The 23,045-nt window shown below is 44.6% G+C and overlaps 1 protein-coding gene across 1 annotated transcript in view; it reads right to left on the reverse strand.

Moving 5' to 3' along the window:
* Positions 1 to 23,045, reverse strand: part of LOC115476898 (BPI fold-containing family B member 4-like) — a 62,095-nt gene that overhangs the window by 32,008 nt on the left and 7,042 nt on the right. Inside the window, exons 4-8 of the mRNA XM_030213472.1 lie at positions 22,283 to 22,426; positions 19,763 to 19,826; positions 16,454 to 16,514; positions 14,137 to 14,228; positions 11,883 to 12,068 (exon numbers count right to left, since the gene is read on the reverse strand). Of these exons, the coding sequence (XP_030069332.1) occupies positions 11,883 to 12,068; positions 14,137 to 14,228; positions 16,454 to 16,514; positions 19,763 to 19,826; positions 22,283 to 22,426 (547 nt within the window). The remainder of the gene's footprint in view (positions 1 to 11,882; positions 12,069 to 14,136; positions 14,229 to 16,453; positions 16,515 to 19,762; positions 19,827 to 22,282; positions 22,427 to 23,045) is intronic.

The raw sequence follows: 23,045 nt of genomic DNA on the forward strand, positions 1-23,045 counted from the left end.
ATCAGTCGGCGATATAAAAGCGCTCCTGGGCAGAACCCCACACGCTAGTGTCACTGACATATTTACTCAATCGGGCTATGCAAAATTTGTTACAGATACTCAGTATGATGGTAATCCTTTGACTGAAATTCAGACAAAAGTATTCCAGGAAATCCGGACCATGTATCCGACCCTTAAAGACTTTTCGGTTATCACTTCCCAAAGATGGGAAATGGATTCAGAGCCTATTGAGGCCTATTTACTCAGACTCCAAGACCTCTATAAGGAAGAAACAGAGGAAAAATTTGACTCTGATAATGCCCTCCCAGTATTCTACCATTTACTGAAGGGAACCTTACCTTCAGAAATTAAACTTAAGTTAGAGAACACCGTGGGTCTCCAATTAGAAAAATGGCCTAAAATTCGTGAACACATCCTTCATCATTGCAGACGACTTATTAAAAGCAAGCAACATGAAGCCCAACATCGTAAGACAGTACACACTAACTTGGAGGTGCTACAGACTGAAGATCTCAAAGAGAAAAGAGCCTCTAAGAGCTCTGACACCAATACCAATACTCCTAACACTTCTCCCCCTGTTATTGTTATGTATGCTGATCAACGCTATGACAATAACACCCGAAATCAGGGCCCACGGCCCTACCGCCCAGACCGTAGAATTGATTACCCTGAAGAAAGAGGTCGTCGCTCTCAACCCCAGCGAGGTCCCCCAAGGGGCCCTCTTGGAGATACTAGGCGACAACGAGACTATCGTTCCTGGCCTAGCCCTGATCGCTATCCTGATGTGCTCTGTTATCGCTGCCAACAATACGGTCATTATGCTGCTGAATGTCTTCAGACACAGCCATATAGATTTAGAAAATCGCAGATCCGTCAAAATCCCCCTGAACGGCAGTCATTCCCTTTATGGAACCCGGATCAACACCATCCGCAGTGACCACAGATTTAGGGATCAATATTACCCACCCCATAATGACTAGGCGTAATCCGAACACGATTTGATTTTGTTGCTCTCAGTTACTCATACCACTCAGCTCCTCATTTAGTATCCAGAAACCATTTATCTGTATATGTGTTGCTGTGATGTTTCTGTTTCTATTACAGGTAACATGTTTTTATTTTATATTTCTCCTGGTTTAATTTCAAGTGTATATTTATGATATCATACAAATGACCTAACTGAGTCAGCAAGTTATTTATTTATTTCTCTGCATACCTTCCCTGGGGAGTTCTTATCAACTGCAGGGATGAGCGATCCCCAGAGGATGTTCATTTTATGTTTTCTATATGTATACCTGAACTGACTTATTTATGCCATTTTACTTTATACGGGATCCCTTTTTAATAAAAGCTGTGTATTGCACATTTTTAAAATGTATTCTGCTTTAACTGTTATGCTGTTTAAATTGATGTGACATTCACTTCTTTAATTTTTTCATGAATATAAAGCCTTCATTTTTGAAATCTCTCTATGGTATGTGTGATATCTGAAGGCTTTTCATTATTTCCTTGTCCAAGAAAGCAAAATATTAAATAACCATTATCCGATTATATGGAATAAATGCGAGAAATATTCCCTTGAACTGGCCATTTGGGGGAGCATTTTGCGCTGATCATAGATTTTATAGTATTCTTGGACTGAGAATTGGTGAAGCTTTCAGACATAAATTAGGAAAATTATACACTCCACTTTCTGATTCCTTTCTATTCAAAACAGCAACTATTACTCTTTTTATCTCTCTGTCTTTCACTGTGAGTGATTGTGAGAAGAGCTGGTGTACATTATTTGTGTGCAGCGGTCCTGGAATTTATGCTTTGTGTATTTAACTAACACCTTGCTTCAACTAATTCTTACCACGTGGTGGCTTTGTCTTAAAGCGATATGCTTTTCCCTACTTCTTTGACTGATTGAAAAAGGTTACTTAAACTCTATGTGAGGTCAATCACTGGTGTCTGCACTTTTGAATGTTTTTTTCATTTGTCTTTTTCAAGGAACCTTTTTCTTGCATTGCCATCTGAATATGCCTTGTTACAATTCAGATATATCATATTTTGTTTTATTTTTATTTTTTCTTTTAAGCCTATTTTTATCCTACACCCTTCAGGGTGCTTTTTTTTAAATATTTTAATCTTTTTTAATTTTTTTAATTTTTTTTTTAATTTTTTCATTCTCGATGCTTTGTTTTTTTCCATGCCTCCTTCCTGGACCCCATTTATACTTACGGCCCGCCTCCTAGCAGGATGACTTCATTCAATAAGTTTACCACATAAATTGCACTAATGGTCTGTTTAAGTTTTGCCTTTCCCCAGATGGATACAGGAATCCCGTTGACGTCCCTCACCGAGGAGACGACTGCTAGCAAAGAACAGCTACCCGATAATGTATCCGATCTGAAGGTTATGTTACAGCAAAGAATCGCTAAATTAAAAGACAGATGCACAGACCCCAACATTACCTGGTTTCAGAAACGAGACATTATTGAGCGTGAGTTAGGATATAGAAAAACAGATGCATCAATTGGTCCATGAACAAAAGAGACAGGCTCTCCACTTACTGAAGTTGCAAGAAAATTTGGCCTCTACCCTTCTTTTTGAATCATCTAACTTATAAGTCCTGCTGGCCTCCTGCAGCTGAGGGCTCAACCCTTGGTGAATGTTAGTCATCGCAGGTGAAGATTCCATATCTATTGGCGATAGATGGCAACACATTGCCCTCCATACATCAATAACTTGAACATTTACCATCATCTCTAAATTTTTATTGTTAGTTTTTGTACTTTTTTTGTTCCATATACTTAACCATTGTTATTTTGATCATGTGTTCGTTAAAATTACCAATCTGTCTCGCACGTTATGCAAGCCAGAAGTGGGGATATATTATGCACATCCCAATTTCTAGTATTAAGAGGGTTGCAATTGACCCCTACCAAACAGGAGATATAATTTTATATATACTATTGCTATTTATGAAAATTGGCTTTTCATTATTTAACCCTTATGGTTTCCCTTTTGTTTTTGCACTTAATTAGCACTGATTTCTCCATGTTTACATTGTCTTTCATTTCTCTTGACATTTATATATTATTTTTGCTTATTCAATTCACACTGATTATGCCCACCAAGATATAGCAATGTATCATTCAGGCATACAGTTATTTTGCTTATTCCTTTGCCAGCCTCTGACTCTTGATGGACTTGATGGTATATGCCTAGAATAAAGACATGGAAAGATCCAAGTTTGTACACCATAAATACGTCTTCAAGATCTATCCAGGCCCAAATGATGTTAGATCCCCTAAGGTTGTGGCAATGATCTTTACACCTTGCAAACTACTGGACCACAAGTCTTGGGTCCATGTGAAAGATATACGTGTTTACTCAGTCGCAGAACCTGATGTTACCAGCCTAACCATCTCAAGACCAGCCACTTCCTTCAGCAGGCCAACCATGAAAATCCAGCCCTGTTAGATCTTCCAGATCTCCGTCCAGATTCTTCAGCGCTTCCACCGCCTCAACCATGATCGATGAAAGAGAGTTCAGAACTGATACTTCATTTGAGATTAACTGTTGCTGTTTATGGACATTATAGATTCATATTTTGTTTTATTTTCCAGTTTAGCAGCAATCCTGTCTATATATATTGAAAAGGTTTTATTTTTATTTTCCTATTATTTCCTTTATTGTTCTAATTGTTTTTCTAAGAGTTTCCCCGTTATTTCTGTTTATGTAATGCAGGTGTAAACCCTGCTTGTATCAACCTGTTATGCAATTGTTTAACTTTGGTATAGGCTTACTTAAGCTGCATGTCTTTCTGTAGGTTTGACTAAGCTCCAAGTGGGGTAACGGATATATAAAATGCTTCCCATACTTCCAGGTCAATATGTCATATGCATATGTCAATATCCATGCATGACCTTTGTTAATATAAATTTTCCTAGGATTGACCCTTTTTGCTGGATATGACAACCTCATACTTGTTTAAGGATTCTGAATACCTACAACCTAAAACAGCCTGCAATCTGAGTACTAACCATATATTTGTTGAGCCACCATAACAATGCTTAATCAAAACCACTGTTCCTTCCGAGGACCACTGAGATAGATACATTAGATTATCTCCCCATGTACTATGCAACAGATGCAATAGAAGTCATAGCAAGACCTGAAAGTATTTATTAGTATGATCCACCTGAAATTGCTATTACCCACATACCTATACTTCATGAGATTTTGCAGATGAACTCATGGATTTGTCCCATTCATAAAACCTCTCTCACTACAGGTTTGAGTTAGCCTCAAGAGGGGTAACATCAAGATTAAGGCCCAAGGGATTGAGTAATATAAAGGGAATTCTATATGCCCATATAATATATCACCTGAGAATGAAGTTTCCTATCTTGCACCATACCTTCTAACAATTTGTAAGACCAAAACTCCCCCTCTCGTTTGATAGCTTACCACCTTCTGGAATGGATGATGACAAGCTTGACGAGCTTTGTGTCACCCCTCTCCAGAGGGGGTGACAAGTGGGGAATGTATAATTATACTACAGCAAGAGGCCCTCACTGGATGCCCACCGAAAGGGTGGAAGGCCAGATTTTAGGACTCAGGCTGTAAAAATACCAGCTAGGTTTAAAAATCTATGACTGGCTGAGCATGGACTTGCTTTTCCTGCAAGTTAATATGTGTTCTACCCTAAGATCTATCCACTGGAATAGTGGCAGGCCAAACTACATAGCTTTGTACAGCTGAAAAGCACTGCCTAGGCCTGATAACCTACTAATGGCCTTATAGAACAAAATCAGGTACAAATTGAATGTAGCACTTATTAAAATGGAGTTTGTCTTTCTATAAGATGAAACTTAGATCATAAGATAATAGAAAAAGGGGAAGTGAAACTGAAATGCTAAGAATAAGATGTTCTGGCAGAAGAGAAAAACATGTTGACAAAGAGGAAATTGCGAAATAACTTGCAATAGCTGGAACGGAAAGAGTTGGGTACAGAACAACAGATGGCAGGACACGACAGTTTAACCACAGAAATTGAGAAATAGTTGAAAAAAAACAGGTCCCAAAATAGGTCCAGCCATAGACTTCTATTGAGAGAAGAGAGTATAAAAGAAGGGTGATTTGGGCTTAATTTCGGAGTCGTCCCCAACACTTCTCAGACGGCAGAGCGCTGTGCCATTGAACCCAGAATCTGTCCGATGTCTGTACTACTTTGAAACTTTGGTAAGAATAAATGCCTTCTATCTGAAACCTATCTCTGTCTTCATTTTCAAGTATTCCTTACCTGTCACTTATTTTACAAACTAAACTAAACCCACACCAGACACTCATTTTGTGCACAAAATACTGATAGATTCAAATAGACTATATGTGGGAACATAAATGGCCCAGAATACACCTAGATCCAGAAAGGCAGAAAGCAGAGGTCATGGGGATCAGTTTTGAATTACGCCTTCTGATGCCTCCCCAGAACCAACCACCCTGGGATTGGAGGGAAACTATAAAGAATCTTCTGGATGAACTTAAGATGTTCCCCTCCCCATTTGGAAAAGTCCAGAAGGGGTCTAAAAGAGGTCAATTTAAAACAGACTGGATAAGAGCAGACGTGGCCCCTTGCCACAAAAGCAGAAGTAAGGAAGAGGTTGGGAAGTACAGGCTGGTAAGTCTGACTTACGTGGTAGAAAAAGTAATGGAAACGCTTCTAAAACAGAGAATAGTAAAGTTTTTGGAATCCAATGGATTGCAGGACCAGAGGCAACATGGTTTCATTAGAGGTAGGTCTTGTCAGATAAATCTGATTAATTTCTTTGACTGGGTGACCAGAGAGTTGGTTTGAGGGAGAGCGCTAGATGTGTTGTATTTAGATTTTAGCAAAGCCTTTGACACAGTTCCACGTAGATAACTAGTAAATAAACCAGTGGCGTAGCCACAGGTGGGCCTGGGTGGGCCAGGGCCCACCCACTTAGGGCTCAGGCCCACTCAACAGTAGCACACGTTTAGTGGTAGCTGGTGGGGATCCCAAGCTCCACCAGCTGAGGACTTCCTCCTGATGGTAACTAAAACGCTACTCTACGATACCGGCATCTGCACATTCTCAGTTTTCAGCGCATGCCTGCTGCAGACTGCCAAGGTGGAAAGAAGCGTTTTCTCGCCAACTGAGATATTTTTTGGTGGTGGTGGTGGGGGGGGGGGGGGGAGGTAGAACACTTGGTTCCCACCACCTCTTGCCTAGGCCCACCCAAAATCTGTTGTCTGGCTACGTCCCTGAACTAAACTGAGTGTCCTTCGTATAAACCCTAAAATGACTGACTGGGTTAGGAACTGTTGAGTAGAAGGTGACAGAAGGCAGTGGTAAATGGAGTTCACTCTGAGGAAGAGGATCTTACCAGTGATGTGCCACAAGGTTTGGTTCTTGGGCTGGTTCTTTTTAACATTTTTGTAAGTGATTTTGTAAGATTGAATGCCAAAAAATGCAGGGTCATGCATTCGGGCTGCAAAAACCCAAGGGGACAGTACAGTTTAGGAGGTGAAGAACTTTTGTGAATGAAAGAGGAGCAGGACTTGGGTGTGATCTTATGTGATGATCTTAAGTTGGCCACAGACAGAAAAGACAACAGTGAAAGCTAGAAGGATGCTTGAGTGTATACGGAGAGAAAGGCCAGTAGGGAAAAGGAGGTGATGATGCCCTGTATAAGAATCTGCTGAGACGTCATTTAGAATATTGGGAACAATTCTGGACATCTCACCTTCAGAAAGATATAAACAGGATGGAGTTGGTCCAGAGAGTGGCTAGTAAAATGGTTAGTGGTCTTCGTCAAAAGTGTATGGGAACAGATGTAAAGATCTCAATATGTATACTTTGAAAAAAAAGGTCAGAGAGGGGAGATATAATAGAGACTTTTGAATACCTACGTAGCTTAAATGCACAGGGGGTGAGTCTCTTTCAACTGAAAGGGAGTTCTGGAATGAGGAGGCATAGGATGAAGGTGAAAGGGGATAGAAGTAACTTGAGAAAATACTTCTTCACAGAAAGGATGGTGAAAATTCATGGAATGGCCTCCAGGTTGAGGTGGTAGAGACAAAAAATGTATCTGATTTCAAAAACATCTTGAGACAAGCAGGGGCGCATCTGGACTCCGGCGGTAGGGGGGGCCAGAGGGAGGGGGCACATTTTAGCCCCCCCGCCGCCACCGCCCCCCCCCCCCCCCCCGCCATTGTCAGAGCCCCCACCGCCACCAATGACTCTCTCCACCCCCCTCCCGCCGCCAACCCTCCCCCCACTGCCGTTGCTTACCTTTGCTGGCGGGGGGCCCCAACCCCCGCCAGCCGAGGTCCGCTTCCACCTGCCGCTGCCTTAAAAACTACTTCTTCAGCCGACGGGGGACCCCAAACCCCCGCCAGCCGCCCCGAGGTGTTTAAAGTTCATTTTCGGCCTCCGTGGCCGTGCTGCTGTTGATAGGAGCTGTTGAATCCACTTCGGAGTCTGACGTCGCAGCACGTACAACGTACAACGACGTCAGACTCTCAACAGCTCCTATCAACAGCAGCACGGCCACGGAGGCCGAAGATGAACTTTAAACACCTCGGGGCGGCTGGGCGGGGGTTTGGGGTCCCCCGCCGGCTGAAGAAGTAGTTTTTAAGGCAGCGGCAGGTGGAAGCGGACCTCGGCTGGCGGGGGTTGGGGCTCCCCGCCAGCAAAAGTAAGCAACGGCAGCGGGGGAGGGTTGATGGCGGTAGGGGGGTCTAGGGCAAAATCTGCGCGCAGATACGCCCCTGGAGACAAGTACATAGGATCTCTAAGGGAGTGAAGGGGAAAGTAGATGGCATGGATGGGCAGACTGGATAGGCCGTATGGTCTTTACCTGTCTTCATGGTTTTATGTTTCTGTGACAATGTTGATTTCCTGTTGATTTTATAAGACTGAACCTGCGTGGACTGAATAATACAAAATGCATATGGAGCATAGAATGGTGGTCCAAGAGATCAAGATGGCGACCAAGCAGGACGCATGACGAAGACGCTCCCGATAATTTTTTACAAACATACTTTTTTTTTACTTGATGAAAATGCCGAAAAGGAAGGGCAAGCCGAAGGGATCACTCCTCCCGAAGCAGGGCACTTCCTTGCCTGGACAGCAGTCTTTGCCTGCATCTTGGGTTTCTACTCCGAACGCGGACGTTTCCATTAGTGGGGCTGGGAAGAGCCCCGCTCTGGAGAGCGATTTTTCGCTCAGCCCGCTGGGACCATTGACCCCGACGCCGCCGCATGCACCCGGAAGCGCTGTGCCGATTGCGGATAGGAGCGCAGATTCGAAGGAGTGGCGCGCTCCGGTTGCAGTAGCGATGCCCGATGTAAGCTTGGGGCTGGCAAAAGGAGCCCAGTGTATGACCGGAACATCCCCGGGGGAAATCCTAGAGGACTCGCCGATAACAACTACACAAGAAGAAGTAACTTCTTGTGTTTTGGCAATGCAGCCTCTGATTAAACCCCAGGAGGTATCGCTGGAGACGATTTGGACGGCCCTGGAATCACTTCACAAGGTCTGTACCTCATTTATTACCGTCTCCTTGAATAATTCCGCACAGATAAACTCATTAAAATCTCAGACTGAGGGGTTATTGAAAAAACAAACTGACCTGGAAGGACAAATGGGGAAAATGTCTCAACATCAAGCAATAATTTCAGGGGATCGAATTCTAACTCATAGGAAGCTTGAGAACCTTGAAAACCTGTCAAGAAACCTGAATTTAAGATTATTAAATTTTCCAAGATCCAAATTTGTCACTCCTAAGGATATGTTTGTGAAGTTCTTAAAAGAGGTATATAAATATACTGAACAATCATTACCCCCAATTCAAAAAATTTATTACCTGGATATGAAGACCTCCCCAAAACAAGATACTCTAAAACAGACTAATCCTTCTGAAATTTTGGACTTAACAAACTTTCTAGAGCAGTCGATGGATAATACAGAGACTAGAGCAACCTTAATTGTTTCTTTTGTTTTTTTGCAAGATAAAGAATCTTTAATGAGACTTTATTTTAAAGATATTCACCCAGAATTTAAAGGAAGTAAAGTCTCTGTGTTTCCAGACATTGCACGATGGACACAACAGAGAAGGAAAAAATTTTTGGATATGAGACAAGAGTCCCTTAATATAGGGGCGGTCTTCCAGCTACGATTCCCATGCAAATGTATGCTGATATTCAAGGAGAAAAAATATATATTCTTCGAACCTGACCAATTGCGGTCCTTCCTTGATACGAAGAGGAACCAGGTTCCACTCCAAACAATGAGTCCTGAAAAGATTTAAAATATAGAAACTAATGCTTGTTTTTCCTTTAATTACTTTGGTTATGCCAACTTCCTTTGGTTTTTCAATCCACCTTGATCTCAACATATTATTCTAGTGGACTATAAAATCCATTTACAATATAAGATTGATGTATAAATTATTTCTTTTTATTTCTTTTGTTTGAATTGGATGTATCTATCAAAGAGGTTTATCTTTGTTTAAAACTGAAACTAATAAAGAAATATTAATAGAATGGTGGTCCAAAGTTAGCAGGGCCGGTCTTAGGCTGAGGCGACCGCATAGGGCCTCGCGCTTAAAGGGGGCCCCGCGCCTCAACTCTGCCTCCTCCGCTCCATCCTGCTCTGCTCCCGCACCGGCGCTCACAGTCCCATAGGTGTTGCCACCGCTGCCCACCGCCCTGTTGAGCTCGCCCTCAGCTCCCCGACAGCCCTCCGTCCTTTCTGTTCCTGCCACCGAGGCCGCTCAGCGTTTACACTTTTTTTTATTTTAAGTGGCAGCGACGGCTCACCTCCAGCCTTTCACTTCCCGCTCAATGTCCCGCCTTCCTCTGATGAGGTATTTCCTGTTTCCGCGAGGGCGGGAGTCACTGAGCGAGAAGGGAAAAGCTGGAGGTGAGCCGTCGCTGCGACTTAAAATAAAAAGGGTTTTCTGGTTTTTTGTTTTTTTTACCTTATGACTGCCTAATCCAGGATGCTAGAGAGTATGTTGAGGAGAATACACAGGAGAAAATGTTAACAGGCTTCAGGCTGTCTTTATTACCAGGATGTAATGGAAGCAAACAAAGCTACAAAGAAATGTCCTTCAGCTTCTAAAATCAGGTTGGTTAGATTTAGCAAAACATCAGGTCTTGCCTCTTCAGGGTTGTGCTTTCCACTCAGTCGGAGTTCAATCCTCTCACAGGGCTTTTGGCTCCTCTTGATTCAGGTCATATAACCTTAGTTTCTAATCCTCTGCTTTTTACTCAGGGGAAACAGGCTCATAATGAAGTAGGAAGCAGAATCCTGCTCTGCATTAGACTACACAGTTGGCACAAGGATTTGGACCAACCCAGTTTATACAGTAGCTACTGAGGAAAAAGCGAGTGGCAGGTCTCACAAAATATTCTCTAGTTATCAGCAGGGGAGGGGCATAGGCGGTCGGTGGCCACAGCAGGAATGGAGAGGAGGACTGTTGGGTTGCTGAGGGTGGGCAGGTGGGGACGGAGCTGGGTAGCACCTCAAACTCGGGGGCTGGGGCAAGTCGACATGGATGGCAGGGGTGGACAAGGAGGCAAAGGAGAATCAGACATGGATGGGAGCGGAGGGCAGGGAAGAGAGGAGAAATCGCTGGACATGGAGCGGAGGACAGGGCGGGGTAGAGGAGAAATCACTGGACATGGAGGGGAGGGGAGAATTGCTGGATTTGGATGGCTGGAGGGGCAGGGGAGAGGAGATTTGCTAGATATGGATGGAGGAGAGGGGAGAGGAGATTTGCTGGACGTGGATGGATGGAGGGGAGGGCAGGGCAGAGAGGAGAGTTGCTGGACATGGATGGATGGAGGGGAGAGAAGACTGGAAGGAGATGCACATGGATGGAGGGGAGGGAAGAGAGGAGAAATCTGGACATAGATGGAGTGGAAGGCAGGGAAGAGAGGAGAAATGTTGGGCAGGAATGGAGGGAAGGAAAGACAAAGGAAGGAGATGCACATGGATGTAGGGGAGGGGAGGAAAGTAGATGCACATGGATGGAGGGGAGTGAGGAGAAATGCTGGATATGGATGGAGGGGATATTGCTGAATTTAAGGGCTGGATCTGAACACTTTGAAGGCAGATGCTGAAACTGGAGAAAGGATAGGGACAGGGCTACATATGGTAGACAGGACGCATAAGGACACAGGAGGATGGTTGACATGGTGAGAGAAAAAATATCAAATGGAAAGAAGACACTGCATAAAACAGAAGACACTGGGACCAAAGCTAATAGAAAAACTAAATGCTCAGACAGCAAAGGTAGAAAAAAGTATTTTATTCAGAATTTATTAATTGGAATATGTCAGTTTTTGGAAATGTGCATCTGTGATATTTTGCATGTTAAGTTTCAATTTTTCTAGTATTGCTGCATGCTGAGTCTGACTTCTTGAGGTAACTTTCTAGTTCATATCTTCATATCTGTTGTGTCATGTGTTTTTCATGTGTGATCAAGGTGCGGTATTCTGCTAGTGTGTTGTATTTGCAGCCCTTTTTGTTTTGTTTTGTTTTCATAAATAAAAAATTTTCTAAAAATTGAATAATCTTATCAATGGGGTGGAGCTAGGGCAGGGGTGGGGCTAGGGCGGGGCGGGGGGGGGGCTAGGATGGGACCCCACCAAATTGGTCTGCACAGGGCCCCGCACTTGCTAAGACCGGCCCTGAAAGTTAGCAGCTGTCTGGATAAAGCAAAACATTTTATAAACATATGAAGCCCGAACTTAGACTAGTGTGTCACACTGTCAATAGAGAGAGTTCTAGAACACTCAGACTTCTAGATCTAGAAAGAGTGGTGAACCAGACTTCAGATTGGATAGTTTGAATTACTTACATCTCCATCTGTGATGTCCACATTGAGAAGACCTTGTTTCTGCAGGGCGGTTAACACACAGCCAAGGAAATTTGCTGACAATCCAAGCTGAGCACCAGAGGCATCCTTCATTGGTGGCATGGAGATGGGGGCTGCATTACCCAAAGGATAATCAATAAGACCACCTCCAAGCTTACCAACCACAGTCTGAAAGGATTGAGAACATCAGAAGTTTAGCGTTGTGGACATAATACTTCATAGAGTAAAATATTTGTTCCAGTTCCCACAGAGGTCATTGAAAGCAATGGCTCCACCACATTTCCAGTTAGAATCCACTTTTGAGCCATAACAAAATTCCTGTAACTGAAAGATGGTAAAGGAACTTTAAAACTTCACGATAAAAGTGCAATTTTGTAAATGTAAAATTGGAATTTTAAATATCACATGGAAATTGCTATCTATTCTGCCTTTTAATTAATGATGTTTGTGGTAAAATGTTCACAGTGATGCTTCTGAATAATCTGCTGGCAAGTCTTCTCATGCCCAGGACTGAGTATAAACAATTTGGGAACCATTGACCTAAAACCTATGCAGTTCACAGACTTCACAGAGAAAATCCTTTTGAAAATATTGGCAACTAGGTGTGCTGAAAATAGAAGCATTTTGAATATAGTGGAGGAGTGATTAGTGCGGTGGACTTTGATCCTGGGGAGCTGAGTTCAATTCCCACTGCAGCTCCTTATGACTCTGGGCAAGTCACTTAACCCTCCACTGCCCCTGGTACAAAATAAGTACCTGAATATATGTAAACCGCTTTGAATGTAGTTGCAAAAAACCTCAGAAAGGCGGTATACCAAGTCCCATTTCCCTTTCCCTTATGATATCACAATATCAGAAGTGAGCCAAGTATTGGGCAATCAAGCCATTATGACATCACTGATGAGGTTGGCTCTTATTGGTGGAATGAGTGGAGGAGTAGCCTAGTGGTTAGTGCAGTGGACTTTGATCCTGGGGAACTGAGTTCAATTCCCACTACAGCTCCTTGTGACTCTGGGCAAGTCACTTAACCTTTCATTGCCCCTGGTACAAAATAAGTACCTGAATATATGTAAACCGCTTTGAATGTGGTTGCAAAAACCTCAGAAAGGCGGTATATCAAGTCCCATTTCCCTTTCCCTAAAGTGTGCTAAATAGTTTGCACAGCTGTTAGGGCTAGCGCACGTTAAACAGCCAGTGAGGAATATGCACTAACTGCTTAGTGTGGGATGAGTCGACAACTGGACAGAAATCAAGGGGTCCTTTTACTAAGCCACAGTAAAAAGTGGTCTACGGCAGTAGACACGTGTTTTGGGTGCAGGACGGGCCGGTTTTTACTGCATCTGCAAAAAAGGGCTTTTTTTTTTTTTTAAATGGGACGGGAAAAGGGCATGCGGTAAAACTGAAACCAGTGTGCATCTAAAACCAGCCTGAGCCCTTAACGCCACCCATTGGTCTAGCGGTAAGGGCTCACACGCGGTGACCGGACAGTGTGCGCCAACTGCCAATTGCCACCGTAAACAGTGCACGTGGGAGGAAATAAATAAATAAATCATCCAGGCATTATGGGTACGCGCCAAATCTGAAATTAGCACCCCGGGGGGGGGGGGGGGGAGGTGGCGCGCTAACCTGGCAGTAGTCTCATTTGGGCACATGATGCATGCGTGTAGAGCCTAATGCACCTTTGTAAAAGGGCCTCTGAGAGTGGACCTGATATTGCAGTCCGTGCACAGTTAGTAACATGCTCCAACTAGCCAATCGCAGTTATGGTGGGTTCACTTAACGCTACCTCAATAGATGGCATTAAGTGCATTTGCTCTCATAGCGCCTAAAAGTAAAGCGTGTTAGAGAACTTATCGTGCGTAGAAACTGCAGGGGGAATGTTGGAGAGAACCATCACTCTTAAGGTAGGTTGCTTTTGACCGTTAAACCACATTAAGTGCTTTTTTAGTAAACATGGGTCAGACCAAAGGTTATAGGGCAAATCCCAAGAAATAGATCCATTTCTTGTTGCTGACTCCCAGCCTTTCTATATTTTTAAAGTTCTGATGATTTATTTTTTTTTCTTTGCGGAGGTGGAGGAGGTGAGGGAGATCTACTTTGTGAAGTTCTTTTAGGGTCGTCCTCCGCCTTAATTTGGCTTTGCTTGGTGCTGGCCGTCACCTGCTAAGGTCGGGAGAGTTGGTATGAACTGTATGCTTTTATATATAATGCAAGACGACATGGAATTGGCACTTACATTTAGATCCAGCTGAATGAACTGGCCACTCACTAGTGGAAGGGCTGAGACAGTGTACTGGACACTTCCAATAATTCCAATTGGGACAAGTTCTGAATGGGGACAGAAATAAGTGGATGGATTGGACATAAGAGCATAGGAAATGCCATACTGGGTCAGACAAAAAGGTCCATCATCATTCTGTTTCCAACATTGGACAATTCAGCTCTCAAGTTCCTAGCAGGGCTGCCGAGAGACTAGGCCGGGCCCAGAGCAAGGCCGCCCCGCCTCCCCGCCGCTCCCCCTGCCGCTCCCCCCGCCGGTGCAGTCCGCGGTCTCACCTGCCTGCCTTCACGGCTCCGGGCCCCCTGCATTCAAGGTGGCAGTCACAGATCGCCTCTCTTCGGGCCTTCTCTCCCTGTGCCCCGCCCTCGTATGATGTAACTTCTGGTTTCCGCGAGGGTAGGACACAGGGGGCCCGGAGCCGAGGAGGCAGGCAGGTGAGACCGGGAACTGCAGCGCAGGCGGCCTGACCCCGGCACCGGGCCCGGGGAATTTTATCCCCCCTGCCCCCCCCCCCCCCTTTCATCAGCCCTGGTCCCTAGGAGGATCCCAAAGAGCCAATTCTTTCTTTGTTACTTCATCCAGTGGCAAGCAGTACTTTTCGTAGATCTACCTTATAACAATTCCATCTTTGCTTATACCCTAAGCTGTCTATTAAAATGTTTTATTGCGTATTGAGGGGCATAATTGAACAAAAACGCCTATCTCCATGGGCGTTTATCTCCAAGAACGGGTCCGTGAAGGGGCGGACCGAACCGTATTTTGGGAAAAAATAGACGCCCATGTTTTATTCAACAATGTGTGAGCTGGGCGTTTTTGTTTTTCAGCGATAATGGAAAATGAAAGCGCCCAGCTCAAAAACGAATAAATCCAAGGCATTTGTTCGTGGGAGGGGCCAGGATTCGTAGTGCACTGGTCCCCCTCACATGCCAGGACACCAACCAGGCACCCTAGGGGGCACTTTTACAAAAACAAAAAAACAGGTAAAAGAGCTCCCAGGTGCATAGCACCCTTCCCTTGTGTGTTGAGCCCCCCAAATCCCCCTCAAAACCCACCGCCCACAAGTCTACACCATTACTATAGCCCTAAGGGGTGAAGGGGGGCACCTACATGTGGGTACAGTGGGTTTGGGGGGGTTGGAAGACTAATAAGCATTAAGCAGCACAATTGTAACAGGTAGGGGGGATGGGCCTGGTTCCACCTGCCTGAAGTCCACTGCACCCCCTAACAACTCCTCCAGTGACCTGCATACTGCTGTCAGGGAGCTGGGTATGACATTTGAGGGTGAAAATAAAAAGTTGAGAAACTTCATTTTTTGTGCTGGGAGGGGGTTAGTGACCACTGGGGGAGTCAGGGGAGGTCATCCCCGATTCCCTCCAGTGGTCATCTGGTCATTTAGGGCACTTTTTGGGGCCTTATTCGTGAAAAAACAGGGTCCAGGAAAAGTGTCCTAAATTCTAGCTAAAAACGCATACTTTCTTCCCATTATCTGTGAAATGCGCCCATCTCTGTTCGGCAGATAACCACGCCCCAGTTCCGCCTTCGCCACACCTCTGACACGCCCCCATCAACTTTGTCCGCATCCGCGACGGAGTGCAGTTGAAAACGTCCAAAAATCGGCTTTCGATTATACCGCTTTATTCGTTTTTGTGAGATAAACGTCCATCTCCCGATTTAGGTCGGAACTTGAGCGTTTTTCTCGTTCGATTATAAGCAGGATTGTGACCTATTGCTTATGTCTGATTTATTCTTACTGTACACTGCTTTGAATGAATTCCTTCAGAAAGGCAATAAATAAATCCTAATAAATAAATAAATAAATAAAGAATACATTCTAGGAATGACCCTTCTCCTCCCATGATCCTCCCATGGCTGCACCCACTTTTGGAGCCACGTGTAAAATTTATCGAGGATCCATGTGGCTAAAAATGAATGCGTAAATTTCAATGAAGGCCAATTAGTGGCAATAGTTGATTATTAGCATCCAATTATTGGTGCTAATTGGCTCAATATGCCATTTAATCGCCATTTCTAGAATTTTGGGGACTACGTACAAAGAGGGCACTCCCTTTCTGCAACAGGGTACACTATTATCAGTAAACGGGGCCTCAGCAATGACTTGTAAAGGGGCATATCACCTCCTCCCTTCTGCTGGTTACGCCTCTGTCTATGCTGCCTAACATCACCTCCTATTCCTGATTGCTCAGGTAATGAAGAATTAATTATTTGTAATTTAGGTGAAAATTGCAAAGATATAAAAATTGAAGAAACATACCGTTCACCGTAAGTAGCAAGCCATTGACCAGGTCTAGTACAACTGTCACTACAGGACACAACTGTAACAAATGAAAAAAAAAAAAAAAACTCAAACACATTGACATGCGGCATGTCCAAAAAAGATCCCAGTTTACAGGTACTTTGTAAAAGTAACATACCGTATTTTTCGGACTATAAGACGCACAGGACCATAAGACGCACCTAGGTTTTAGAGGAGGGAAATAGGAAATTTTTTTTTTCCCTTTTTCCCAACTCTAAAACCTAGGTGCTCCGGTGCGTCTTGTCCGAATCCCGCCCTCCCCCCGGCCCTGTCACCACTTCTCCCTACTCACGCGATCTTCCCTGGTGGTCTAGTGACATCGGGGCAGGAAAGAGCCCCCTCTTTCCTGCCCAGTGCGCTGCTCTCCATCCTCCTGTATGCATTGCTGCCTGACGGTCTCGGCGAGATTCAAAATGGCCGCCGAGAATTGAAGTCTCGGCGGCCATTTTGAATCTCGCCGAGACCATCAGGCTGCATACAGGAGGATGGAGAGCAGCGCACTGGGCAGGAAAGAGGAGGCTCTTTCCTGCCCCGACGTCACTAGACCACCAGGGAAGATCGCGTGAGTAGGGAGAAGTCTACCTTCGGACTATAAGACGCACCCCCCATTTTCCTCCCAAATTTTGGGGGAAAAAAGTGCGTCTTATAGTCCAAAAAATATGGTAGGTTTCTTTGGGGGTCTTTTACAAAGGCAAACTAAGACCAAGCCCCAGTGCAAATGTTCTTACACAGTTACACTTGCTCCAAAGAAGGTGTAACTGTACTGTATGTGTACGCTCTACACATTAACCCACCTATTTGATAAAATATGTGAGTACATTGCAATTATGTGGGATGCAAAGAACAACTCATAAAAAAACTTCAGACCGCTCAAATCACGGCAGCTAGGCTTATATTTGGAAAAACGCGTTTCGAAAGCGCCAAGCCCCTCCGTGAAAAATTGCATTGGCTCCCAATCAAAGAACATATTGCTTTCAAAATCTGCACCCTGGTCCATAAGATTATCTACGGTGAGGCCCCGGGATACATGACAGACCTCATCGACCTACCAATCGGAAATACAACCAGCTCAACACGAACATATCTAAACCTCCACTACCCAAGCTACAAAGGACTCAAATACAAATCAACTTATGCATCCAGCTTTTCTTACAAAAGCACACAACTATTGTGTACCAAAAGCCGTGAAAACACGGGCCCTAGGTTGGACAAGCCTGCTCTGTGTAGTCTGTGTAAAAGTATGCACAATGAGATGAACGTGTGTCCTTTGTCGGGAGGCATGTCCGAGCCACAGCTTGGGTGGAATATATGAGGAGTTCACAATTGCACATATACCAGTGGCGTAGCCAAGGGTGGGCTCGGGTGGGCCCAGGCCCATCCATTTTGGGCTCAGGCCCGCCTAGTAGCAGCACATCTATGATGTGGCTGGCAGGGATTCCCCAAGCCCCACCAACTGAAAACTCCCAACAACTGTCCCTCCTGCATGTCTTGTAAATACCAGATCTTTGCCTGCAGTGAGCAGCGACTGATACATACTGCTCGCACAAGCCCCACAGCCTTCCCTCTGATGTATTCCCGCCTATGCGGAAACAGGAAGATACATCAGAGGGAAGGCTGTGGGGCCAACATGAGCAGTGTGTATTAGTTGCTGCTCGCTGTCAGTGAAAATCTGCTATTTAAAAGGTATGCAGTGGAGGGGGTGATGTTTGAGAGACCATATGGCATGCAGGTGAGAGAGGGAGAGACCAAGTCACTTACGGAGTACTTCTGCCCACCCATCTTGGGCCCAGGCCCACCCAAAATTGTGTGTCTGGCTACGCCCCTGACATATACATTATAAAATGGGGTCCCCAGGCACCGGTGGCAAATGTGGTGGGAGTCTGAAAGTTCCATTTTCTTCCTGCATTGGGGACATGATATGAATTTTGACGGGATTGTGTGGTTTCTCTTTCAATTGTGTTCTCTTTGAATCCAGCACAGTTTGTAGAGAGAGTGGATTAGAATCTGCCTGTAGGCTAGAAGTGGATGAAACAGACAGGTGGATGGGTGCTTTGATAGCAGTTACCACTAGGTGGGCACGTTCAGACATGCTCGGAAAAGTCTTCTGGACTTTTCTGGACTCTGGTGAGCAGGTCCGACTGATGTCACCCATGTGCGGCTGCCTTGAATTTACTCTCGACCTCTCCAAGAAAAGTCAGTTAAGAAGTTAAACTGTGAAACTCAAACTTATGTAATTCGGAGGTGTTTTTTTCACCTCATAAAGAGAAGCAGTATTTCCCCCCTCAAGAGCAAGTCCAGAAGAGCCCAAGGCCACAGTTACATGTGACTTGAAGTAGGTGTAAAAGCCAGAAGGTGCATGCATTGCTGTTCTAAAATCCAAAATATATGTACGTCTTGAAAGTATACCCAAACCATTCCTAGAACATGTCTACAAATCTGTGCATGCTATCAACATAAAGAGCAGCTTTCCTAAAATAACTACTACTACTACTACTTAACATTTCTAGAGCGCTACTAGGGTTACGCAGCGCTGTACAGTTTAACAAAGAAGGAGAGTCCCTGCTCGAAGGAGCTTACAATCTAATAGATAAGAGTGAGACAAATATAGGACAATCAAGCCATTGTGACATCACTGATGAGGTTGGCTCTTAGGCATTGGTGGAATGAGGCATTATGACATCACAATCTCAGCTCTGGTTAAATCACTGCTATATGTAATACTACTACTACTACTTAACATTTCTAAAGCGCTACTAGGGTTACGCAGCGCTGTACAGTTTAACAAAGAAGGACAGTCCCTGCTCAAAGGAGCTTACAATCTAAAGGACGAAATGTCAAGTTGGGGCAGTCAAGATTTCCTGAATAGAGGTGTAGTGGTTAGGTGCCGAAGGCGACATTGAAGAGGTGGGCTTTGAGCAAGGATTTGAAGATGGGCAGGGAGGGGGCCTGGCGTATGGGCTCACCACTTATATGTGTACGTAAGTCAGCTGTACACATGCAAATGGAACCTAATCCCATTAAATCATCATCATCATCATTATCATTTATTCCTTTTATATACCTTTTCTTAATGCAATTGCAAAACAGAACGGTTTACATTAAAAAAAACACATCTCATAACCAAACAAATAGGAACTCCAGTCAATAACAGGAAAGCACAGCAAACCAAAAAAATAATAAGAACATAACGAATCACCTCATATAATATTACCGATAGCATACTATTATTATTTATTAGAATATTTGAATACTATTTGCTAGACTTACCACTGCAGGTAAGATATTACCCAGGACAGTATGCAGTAATCCATCTACAATATTTGATAGCAAGCTGAACAGAAAGAAAAGATATGATAAATATTAGGTGCAAAATGTTAGTTATCTGAATCACAGCAGTTGAAGCATATTAATCACCTGGATCGTCTTCACAGAAATTAGCTCTTAGAAACAAGTAATTATATATACAGCTCTGATCACAATTGCCAGCATGTACACCAGGTTTCAGCAGGCATAAGTGATTCCCAGAGTTAGTTGTGAGAATCGGCACTAAGCTCGATTCTGTAAAAGTCGTGCACCCTTTATAGAATCGCGCTTAACACTGACCTTCCCCCCCCCCCCCCCCGTGACAAATTTTGAGCCATTTATAGAATTCTCCCCCATATGCCCACTTCACTTTACTAATACATTTGAAATCACCCTAGATACTATCCAGCTCTTATTACTTCATATGGCTCCAGAAAATATGCGTGGGATAAACATAAAGGAATCCTGTTCAGAAGAAATGGATCCTCAGGAGCTTAGCTGAGATTGGGTGGCAGAGCTGGTGGTGGGAGGCGGGGATAGTGCTGGGCAGACTTGTACGGTCTGTGCCCTGAAAATGACAGTTTCAAATCAAGGTAAGACATACACAAAAACTAGCACATATGAGTTTGTCTTGTTGGGCAGACTGGATGGACCGTGCAGGTCTTTTTCTGCCGTCATCTACTATGTTACTATGTTAGGGTGACTGTTTTGCTCATCATGGCTCAGATAAAGAAAGGGCTCCTTTTACTAAAGTGTACTAATGGATTTACCCCTGGATTCTATACAGCACGCCTAGAGAACCGCGCCAAAGTCCATGTGGATTCTATAACAACACATAATTGGCTTAACAAGCTAATTAGCATTAACAATTGCACTTAACAAGCAAGAATGAGCACTAAATGGCAATAATTAGAATTTACGTACACAACTCGCTAAGCGTGTTCTGTAACACACTGCGCCTAGCTTCTAAAGCATGCAGGCAAAAAGGGGTGTGGTCACAGGCAGGGAAATGGGTGTTCCATGTGTGTTCTGAAATTTATGTGCATAGTTATAGCAGGGGCGTAGCTATGTGGGGCCACGGGGGCATGGGCCCCCACAGATTACGCTCTGGCCCCCTCTACATTTGACCCGCCGCCGTCGCCTGCCCCCCGCCCTGCCACCGCATCAGGTACCCTGTTTGCTGGTGAGGGTCCCCAAACCCCGCCAGCCAAAGAGTATTCTTCAGCGCCGGTCGACTCTGGCGCCTTCGTGGTGTGATCATCTGTTTCTGATGCCTTACGTCCTGCACGGGGCTACAAGCACGGTGCAGGACGTAAGGCATCCATTTGCATATGTACAGTAAGGAATCCATTTGCATGTGTACAGTATTTTCAAACGCAAAAGATAGACGTCCATCTTTTTTGAAACTGACCTTCTTTCCTGTTCGGAATTTGGACGTCATACTATATATTGTTATCTAGATATTCTTACTGCTGTAATTAAATGTGCCTGGGGTGAATTTTTTTTTTTTTTTAAAACGCGGTATATAAATCCTAATAAATAAATAAATAAATAATTCAGTCCTAAAAATGCCCAGTTAGTTATCCAAGTCCTGGCATGGAATACCGGTTGAACCTGGATCACTTCTGGTGGCCAACAAAGACCTGAAATTCAGTGCCAGTAGCTGGATTAGACCCGACACTTAATACCTGGGCTTAATTCAGCTCACGGCAGTCAGCACTTTAAAAACATTGTACACCATGGGCTAAATAGTGACCCCTTTGTCTTTATTGATGTTCATCACATGCCCAATTCATTGTGATTAGACTTGCATGTTGCATATGTAGGAATGCTCCCTGAGGTGCATTTTCGATAAGGTGATCCACGTAATTAACATTTGTTGATTATTATTGTGGATTCATTGAGTTTTGGAAGTAAATTGTCTCTGTAGAAGGTTAGAGGACCTTTCAGCTTCTTAGTACTGAATTGCTGGCATTAGCACACATCGAGAGATAGCAGTTCTCAGACTACAAGAATCTTTTGTCGCTTGGTGAATGTGAGCTACATATCAACTTTCATGAGAAAATTAGCTATGATGGAGCTGGCAAAAAGATAACTACACCTCAACTTTTTGAAAAAAAAACAAACAAACTACAACTTGCAAATGGATCTCGTTACTTAGAATGATAGTGAAACAGCACCACCTACTGGTAGGTGGAGGACTCTTGCTCAGTTTAGGGGGAAATGATACCTTTCTTATTGGATAGACAATTCATTTCTGACTACGTTTCAAAGGCAATGCCTTCTTCTTTGGGTCAGATTTTTTTCTGTACTGGGAAATCCCAGTCCCGCACATCCAAATTAAACTGATTTAGATGGAAAATGGACATAGAATTGGAGTACTCCTTTAAATAAATAATCACGCTAAGAGATAAAGATAAATACTCCAACAGGTGTTCTTTTCATTTCATATTTTCTAAAATAAGGGACAAAATTGCTTCTTACCCATTCAGAAGTCTGATATTTATACCCCCGAGCAAGGTATTGCAGTCTTCAATAACCAGTCTGGGAACACCCGACCTCTCTTGAGTGAGTCTGGTTCTAGCAGTGATGTTCACTTCCACAGCGATGTCAAGAAGTCCTAACAGACTGGAAACAGAAGGACAAAGACAGTGGGGTGCTGGTAAATTTTTAACAACAGGCTTTCTCCCCGGTCCACCTCTGCGCCCCCACCCCACAACATGCTCTCTCCCCGGTCCACCTCTGCGCCCCCACCCCACAACATGCTCTCTCCCCGGTCCACCTCTGCGTGCGCCCCCCCCCCCACAACGGGCTCTCTCCCCGGTCCTCTGCGCCCCCACCCCACAACATGCTCTCTCCCTGGTCCACCTCTGCGTGCGCCCCCCCCCCCCCACAACGGACTCTCTCCCCGGTCCACCTCTGCGTGCGCCCCCCCCCCACAACAGGCTTTCTCCCCGGTCCACCTCTGCGCCCCCACCCCACAACATGCTCTCTCCCCGGTCCACCTCTGCGTGCGCCCCCCCCCCACAACGGGCTCTCTCCCCGGTCCACCTCTGCGCCACCCCCCACCCCCAAATTGCAGAGCTGGCTATAGCCGGGGAGAGAGCCTGGGAGGGGGGCAATGCATTACTCTCTCCAGGAAGACTGAGATTCTGTGGTGCAGGGCAAGCCGGCTCTGCTCTTCTCCTCCTCCCCCACCCTGCTCGAGCTACAGGGTCCCAGTATCTGAGTCCAGCACATATCTGAA

The sequence above is a fragment of the Microcaecilia unicolor genome, chromosome 8, assembly GCF_901765095.1.
Source record: "Microcaecilia unicolor chromosome 8, aMicUni1.1, whole genome shotgun sequence".
Classification (NCBI taxonomy): domain Eukaryota; kingdom Metazoa; phylum Chordata; class Amphibia; order Gymnophiona; family Siphonopidae; genus Microcaecilia; species Microcaecilia unicolor.